Genomic DNA, 8432 nt, shown 5'->3' on the forward strand with positions numbered 1-8432 from the left:
CCTAGGACATGATGGCCCTCGAGACCGGAAGAACTAGATGGTGCCCAGCTACCAATGCCAACCACTCAGGAAAGGATCAAATCTGGAGATCCTGGATTGAGTTGGAAGAAAAGCGTGGAACAAAATCCAGAAACTCAGTAATGACCAGAATTATTGATCGGATGGAGTCTGGTGAGGCCCCCAATACTATGGGAGTCTGGTGAGGCCCCCAATACTATGACCCTGGGAAACATTCTGGGCCTGGAATAAAACTCACTCCCAGGGGCTGGCTCTCAGCCCAATAATAAACAAGATGTACATGCAAACCACTTAATCCAGGGTGACACACCCCCATACTCTATGGAAATGCATTCCTTGGAACAATCGACCACAGGGCACCAAGGGGCAACAGTTGCATGGAGGAAATACAGGACACACAGTAGTGCATAACTGTGAGGGGCACAGGAGTGTGGGGGGGTTACTGGGCAGGGAGGGGAGGAGACTGGGTTAGGGTTGGGGATGGTAAATGGGGAGTGAAACTAAATGTACATGTAATATTGAGTGTAAAACAAACTGCTCTGTAAATTGCAAAAAAAAAAAAAAGATCACAATATTAAATTAAAAAAAAACTAGAATATACAAATGAAGAATGCTTAAAAAAAAAGAACTATGGTCAAGAGAACTTAATGTTAACAGCAGTTATAATCTCTGAAGCATTAACATTAGTAATTAATTAATGAAATTTGAGATATTTTGGTAATAGATCAATTTTTATTTAATGTCCATATTTATGTTATTTATTTTCTATTTTAAAAATCTGAGTTACAAAGTATAAGTATTGAAGTTTCATAAGACAATTTTTTTAAAAAATGCATCTTTACTTGGAAGAAAAAGATTTAACTCCAGTCTTCTTTAATTATGAGTTTTAAAAATATACTTTAATCTGATTTGAGTCAGATGCTTCCCTTCCATCTTACCCTTGCACACAGACACATATTCTTAAAATAATAACTGTATTAACAAGAAATGTTTCTTTGTGTAATTTATTTTGTTTTAGTTGTTGCTAAGAATATATACAGTGGAACATAGACCACTTTAACAATTTCTTCATGTACATTTTAGTGCCATTGATTATATTCTTTATTTCACACCTTTCTTTTCTGACTGTTCCTTCTCCATTAACATAAATTCATTGTCCCCTAAGTTTCCTATCAGATCTTTGAAATTGCTGTTGTCAGTTTGATCCCATGGAGACAGATCTTAAAGAGAACAATGCTCACGGCAGACATTCTTTGCTAGTTAAATTAAACTATGGTTTGGGTTTAAGAAGAAGTCAGGGGATATTTTTGGTTTTAAAGTTTAAAGAGTATCTCAAGGCAATAGTTTTGGGGTTCATCTAGCATCCATAGATGTAGAACTTCTGGATTTCATGAGAATTTGAAGTTCTGTTCTGCATTTCCTCTCTTTTGATGACAATTCTTCAGTAGTCTTTGGTTAGAACATTCAGTAGTGGTTCTGGTCTCATGGCAAAAGTGGCAGTTGAAAATTATCATTTTTACTGTTTAGTTTTAATGTAAGTTAATGTCACTGATGCTGTGGAAAGAATTACGGTTTAGTGAACAGACAGGATTTTTAGAGTCAGGAAGACCAGATTCCACTCCTGGGGGGACACTTACTTGTTATATGACCTTAGGGGGTCTCTTTGTGACAACTCTGTGCCTTGGTGTGGTCATCTGCAGAATGACAATGATGCCTGCTTCACAGCATGTAACGCATGGAATTAAAGCACCTAGCAAAGAGTGTGGTTCAAGGAATATTAGAATTTTTCACTTTCCCCAAGAAAAGTTAAACATTAGTTTATGTACTGGTTAATTATGGGCCTTGGGATTTTCCCTTTTGGCAGCTTTCAGAGAAGAACCAGTCAAGAAAGTCATGATCTAGTCAAGAAATTGCCAAGTGATTGATTTCTCTGGAAAATAATCATTTACTCCCTCCTCTGTTGTACATGCTTTTTCAAACTCTGGTGATGAGGATTGTTGTTGTTGTTGTTATGTGCTGTCGAGTCGGCCCCGACTCATAGCGACCCCTCCTTGGGTTTCCGAGGCAGTATCACTATGGAAGTAGGATTGCCCAACCTTCCTTCCGAGGTGTGGCTGGTGGGTTTGAACCGCCAGCCTTCTGGTTAGCAGTCAAGTGCTTTAGCCACTATGCTACCAGAGCTCCTTGATGATAGAAAGTAAAAAACGAATTTTCTTCTGGGGAGCTCAGTTGTAGGCTTCACTCCTTTGTGTTTTATGGGTCAGTGCAAAAAAGACATGGAAGCCACATCTTCTGACTTCCTCTAATCACACAAGAGGAAGACGAAATCACTATTAGTAACCCAAGACCTATTCCTGCAAGGCCAGACATGCTGCCTCCCTCTAGCCCTCTCACCATCTGTTACTCCCAAAGCACCCACCACCTCTCTCCTGGGTTTGATAATTCACTTCATTGGCCACACAGAATTCACCGTTTACGGGATTTATTAGGGAAGGACCAGGGTACAATTCACGTTCAGGAAAAACACTCAGTCTCTCTTCCAGCCTACCATCCCTCAGCCAACAGTCTAGTCTCTCACAGTCTCTTTCCCAGCAGTGCGTGTCCCTCGGTGTCTCACTCAGCAATATGTGTTTCTTGCATCTCTTTCCCAGCAGTGCCTGTCTCTTGTAGCAGTATGTATCTCTTTCAGCAGCAGGTCTTCCTCAACCAGCAGTCCCAGAGTGTTCTGCCTCTAGGAGGCTTCCTTTTGAGCCCAGCAAGGTGGTCAACCTAGCCAATCATAGCATCAGAACTCTAAGCGCCTGAGGGAGTGGGAACCTCCCAGAACATTGTTTTGTGCCACTCCCAACAGAAATACTCCAGGTGGACAACTTCAGCAATCAGGAGCTCCTCAGTTGCTCATAGGAAATCCCACCTTGGAGTTTACAAAGACTTATGGGTAGAAAGGCCACACTAAGTAATTTACTGCACTGTAGTCAGTAGTGCTAGAGGTCAAATTCCTTCAAATCAACTGCTTTTCTGTGATGGGCATAGAAACAATGTAGCAGGAAGAAAGGAATGTGAAGAGAAAGTGTAACTAGTCAATTAGGATGTCTTTTCCATGCTTTGTGCTTCTTTTTTTTGAACAACTTGATTGATACTAAATTTACATACCATACAATTGACCTATGTAAGGCATACAGTTACATGAGTGTTGGTATAGATGGTTGCACAGTTGAGCAGCTGTCACTACAGTCTAACTGAATACATTTTCTTCACCCCAGAATGAAAGCGCACCTTGTGAATTTCTCATCATTCAGGAACCTCCCATGTCATTGTGTTGTGATGTCATGGGCAAGTGGGTTCTTTATTCCTTCTTATTAGACTCTAACATGCCTTATATTTTATTTAATTACTGATGTCATACCACATCTCCAAAATTTGCATTAACTTACAAAAATATCAGTGGTGGCATAAAAACAAATGGATGAGCATCAAAGAGCAGATGAATATTAGGGTAGAAAAATAAAGCCAAGAATAAAGTGAGTACAGAAATACATGTTTATCATTGCTGCTGCAGATTGCTGGAGGTGGTCTGTTTTGTTCTGAACTTCCTTACCAGTTACCTGCCCAATTGCTATCGAGTCAGTTCTGAGACATGGTAACTCCAAGTGCATCAGAGCAGAACTGTTCCATAGAGTTTAAGACTGACATTTTGGATGCAGCTCGCCAGGTCTTTCTTTTGAGGCACCTCTGGGTGGGTTTGGATTGTTAGCCTTTCGGTAAGTAGTTGAGCATTTAACCATTTGTAGTACCCAGGGACTCCAAAGACGTAACAAAAAGGGAAACATGAACTGTTAGCATTCCCAGTGACATCAAATAGTTACTCTGAGGGAAGAAGCACTTTTCCTGTTATTGAGAATTGCAAGAAATGTTTCTGAGTGAGTGGGATGTGCTGCCAAGACTTCAACAGTAGTCCTACTATATACATTTACTGGAAGGAGTTCTTGTGGTGCAGTGGTTAAAGCATGTGGCTGCTAACCTGAAGGTCAGAGGTTCAAACCCATCAGCTGCTCTATAGGAGAAAGATCAGGCAGTCTGGATCCATAAAGATTTATAGCCTTGGAAACCCTATGGGGCAGTTCTGCTCTGTCGTATAAGCTCTCTATAGATAGACTTGATGGCAGTGAGTATATACATGTACTGCAAGTTTGACTAGATGGCTTCTCATAGGATACCTCAATGCAGAGACACCAAAGCACGTTTCAGTAAAAGTAAGTTACAAGAGGCAAGAAACTTTTTTTTCCCCCAGTCTGGTTTGATCCAAGGATAAAATCTAAAATATCAAAGGAATAATATTTACTACATTTCGTTGTAGTTATATTTTTACATGTGTTTTCCCCGAGAAGGGATCAGCTTCTCACAGGCAGGGACTATGTTTTGCCTCCGTTGTGATTAGTGGTGGAAAATCTTAAGGATGTTTAATATGGAGAACTGTCTATGAGTGTGATTTGCACAGGAATCATCACATGCTTTGTTTTGAGTTATATGCACTCAGAAAGTGAGATTCATGCTTGAGATCCAAGATCTACAATCACATGGTCATAAGCTTTCTTTCCTGGGACTGACCTGCTTCTGAGGTGGTTTGGAGTAGCACATAACACCAGCCGAGTGAAGCGGCAGTAGCAGAATGACTACATCTAGGCCAGACCGCCTCGGGCACTAACTTGAAACAACTATTAATAAATTTAGCAGTCTTGAAAGTTTCCAATTTCATTTTCCCTTTGCCCATTGCATTTGGGACTAAGAATATCTTACATTATTATCATGATTATCAAGTGGGACTCAGAAAAAGTTAAATATATTCATTTTCAAGACAAAAGTAAAAATAGCAAGCTTATGGAAAGACTTCAGTTCCTCCAAAATAGCCATTCTCTCTATAATTTAGGTCAAAATATGTCCTCTGATGAAATTATAACTTTTTTTCCCCTCTCACTGCTGCTTTTTCTTTCTTTTTATACATAGGAACTTGATAAAGAACTCCCTGTGCTTACACCGTATTTTATTGATGAACCTGAGCAAGCTGGAGTGAGGGAAGCTGGCTTGAGAGTGACATGGCTAGGACATGCAACAGTAATGGTGGAAATGGATGAACTCATATTTCTCACTGACCCCGTCTTCAGCCATCGTGCGTCTCCATCGCAGTGCGTGGGTCCAAAACGCTTTCGTCACCCTCCATGCACAATAAGTGACCTCCCCCGGATAGACGCGGTTGTTATCAGTCACAACCACTACGACCACCTGGACTACAATTCTGTCATTGCTCTGAATGAGCGATTCGGTAATGAGTTGAGGTGGTTTGTGCCTTTGGGACTCCTTGACTGGATGCAAAAATGTGGCTGTGAGGATGTGATTGAGCTGGACTGGTGGGAGGAGAATTGTGTTCCCAGTCATGATAATGTCACTTTTGTCTTTACACCTTCCCAGCACTGGTGTAAGAGGACTCTAATGGATGACAATAAGGTTCTGTGGGGCAGCTGGTCTGTCTTGGGGCCTTGGAATAGATTTTTTTTTGCAGGAGATACTGGTTATTGCACTGCTTTTGAAGAGATAGGAAAAAGATTTGGACCTTTTGACCTTGCAGCTATTCCCATTGGAGCTTATGAGCCAAGGTATGTAAAAAAACAAAAGCTGACCTAAAAGAAAATGTTCCTACTACATAATAGCTGATGTTAAAAGTAAAGTAGTTATGATTTTGTGTTACTTATAATTGGTGTTTTTAATGATGGACCTCGTTATACATTGCTTGGGTGTTGGTGAATCAACTTCAGTTAATTAAAAAAATAATAATGATTTCATAACAGTCATATCAATTAAATAATTACTCAAAGTTAGAAATGATACGACCAAGAAAAAAGGGGCAAGGTTTAATAAAGAATTACTGTAGGTAGTCAGAAGTTCACATACATTCCAACTAAGTTAAACTCTCAGCAGTGAGTAATCAGGTCTGACTCTTTTTCTTCCTTTCACATGGAGGATACTTCTTTTATTTACTGCTTTTCTCTGTAACTAAGATGCACTGCTCCTGCTCCTGCAGCATTCCCAGTTTACCAGAGAGAGAAACCCTGGAATAGGCCTGTACCGTGCGTGAGTTCTCAGTGATGGTCTCATTTCAGTCAGCACCAGAGTGAATTTGGCAATGACATTGTTGCGTCACTCACCACTCTCTCTGCAACCTGACTCCTACCTAGTCATCAGGGATCTTCAGAGCGACTGAAGGTCACATTGCCATTTGAGACATAGTAGACCCACCCACCATTCTGCATTTTTCTTATCACTGTCTACTCATGGAGAAGAGATTTCAAAGAATTCAGTTCGATTTCAGTCAACTCTGGTTTATATGTTTAGGTAAAGAGGAAATCAGCACAGAGGGTATGAAAGTCAAGCTTAGTAAAGAAAGAATTTTTATTTTATTCTGCTGTGCAGGCATGGGTGTACACGAATGCATTTTCTGTAGGCATTCTCTGGATAGTGCACATGGCTAACACACTTGACTGCTGACCGAAAGATTGGCAGTTCAAGGCCACCCAAGGGTACCTCAGAAGAAGAGCCTGGAGACCTGCTTCCGCAAAACCAACCATTGAAAGCTCCAGAGCACAGCTGTACTCTGACACGCATGGAGTTGTCATGAGTTAGAAGCGACTCCACTGCAAATGTTTTTTTTTAAGAAGCAGAAGAACATGTTTCCCTACTACTTCGATAAATTGACCAAATCTGATCTTTTATTTGACTTTGTTAGGTTTGTTTAAATATTAATTTTTTAAGTTCACCAAAACTGTTTCTTCCCTAACTTTATTAATGTTCATTTCACATTTTCTTATTTTGGGTGCTAGCTATTTTTACCATTTTTCCCCTAGATTTCCAATAAGTACTAACAATTTTTGTAAATTAATATTGCTTGCATTTTACTTTTCCCTTTAGCTAATAGAAATTCTAATGAAACTTTTGAAACAATCAATCTGTATTTTTTTTAAAACCATTACAAATCAATTTCATATGGTACTAGGCTTTATTCAATATAATATGTAAGAACATCTTTTATTTATAATTAGAAAATAAATTTTCCTATGTAGTGTTTTATAGAAATGTGAGTTAAATAAAAGAAGAATTGATACAAGGTGTGCAGCCAAACCACAACAAATTTACTCACATAATTCCCCCTTCCTGCTTTCACTGCAGCCATTTGATGGGAGCAGGACAGGCAAGACATTATTTTGCTCTAAGAGGATTAAACTGTGGTAACTACTGTGTAATCCGTTGCTCTGGTCAGTACTAACAGTTTGAGCAATAAGATTATCCATCTAACAAAACTTCAGAGCACTATATAAATGTAACACAATCCTACCAAAAACAACTTTCCATGATATATTTGGAATGTTGAATCTTTACCTTTGGGATCATGCCACTAGGGAGTCTATCCAACTCAGTTATCATTTAAAATTTTTCTTTAAATTTCTGCACCAGAGTAAATATTTTACATTAATTTCAGTAGACATGAGAGTAGAAAAGAATGTGTCTTTCCCTTTGATGTGCAGTTGGTAGCCCTAAAAGCCGTTTCATCTAGCCCTGAATTCCCAGTGCTGGGAGATGTGGTGCAATGGTACTTCTCAACAGATCTAATTGTCGAGATGAACACAGTGGCTTTATTTTTTGGGTTCCCATAGGGCCCAGCTCCTCCTGACAGTATATAATAACCCTATAGCTGCTGCAGATGGATGAACTTTCGATTATGTGCTCTAAAAATGCAGAAGCACTTAGGCAGAATCCACATCCATCAGTCATAACCATAGCCTCAGTCAGCAGTGGCAGACAGTATCAGGCTGGGAATAGAAATAATATAAAGATAGTGTTTTTGTTTTTTCCTCCTCTAACCTCATGGCTTAGGAAGCAAAGCATTTGTTTATAGACAGTACATTTTTCCTTCGTATGAGAATTAATAATTCTCCTAAAAGTGTTGGTTTTGGTAGGTCATTACTCTTTGTGAGAATTTTATGCAGTAGGCACTGTACTTTATGCTTCTGTGGTTTACCTTGTCTAATACAACGAACTTTGGAGGTGGGTATGATTTCTGTTTCACAGACAAGGAACCCAAAGCTCAGAGAATTTGAAGGGATTTAACCAAAGCCATTCCTGACTGGTAGAGCTGGGGTGCACACCCCACTCTTTGCCTCCAGAGCCCTTGTTCTTTTGAAGACAGCCTTTCAGTGCCTCTAAAATATCTGTTGATCTCATTACCCATTATCCTCCCTGTACTCTCTGTTCTTGCCAAACCAAGTAACTCATTGTTTAGTTTTATGATGTTTGAATAAAATTTCTTGACTAGCCATTGGATTTGTTTTCTCCCAGTCTTTATTTTTTTTAACTTTTTTTTTTTT

At 39.5% G+C, this 8432-nt stretch overlaps 1 protein-coding gene across 1 annotated transcript in view; it reads left to right on the top strand.

Annotated features, from left to right (window-relative positions):
• NAPEPLD (N-acyl phosphatidylethanolamine phospholipase D) overlaps positions 1-8432 on the top strand; it is a 24524-nt gene that overhangs the window by 10331 nt on the left and 5761 nt on the right. Inside the window, exon 2 of the mRNA XM_007944626.2 lies at positions 5023-5669. Coding sequence (XP_007942817.1) covers positions 5023-5669 — 647 coding nt within the window. The remainder of the gene's footprint in view (positions 1-5022; positions 5670-8432) is intronic.

This window comes from Orycteropus afer, unplaced genomic scaffold (genome assembly GCF_000298275.1).
Source record: "Orycteropus afer afer isolate SDZICR_OR568_19922 unplaced genomic scaffold, OryAfe1.0 scaffold00007, whole genome shotgun sequence".
NCBI lineage: Eukaryota > Metazoa > Chordata > Mammalia > Tubulidentata > Orycteropodidae > Orycteropus > Orycteropus afer.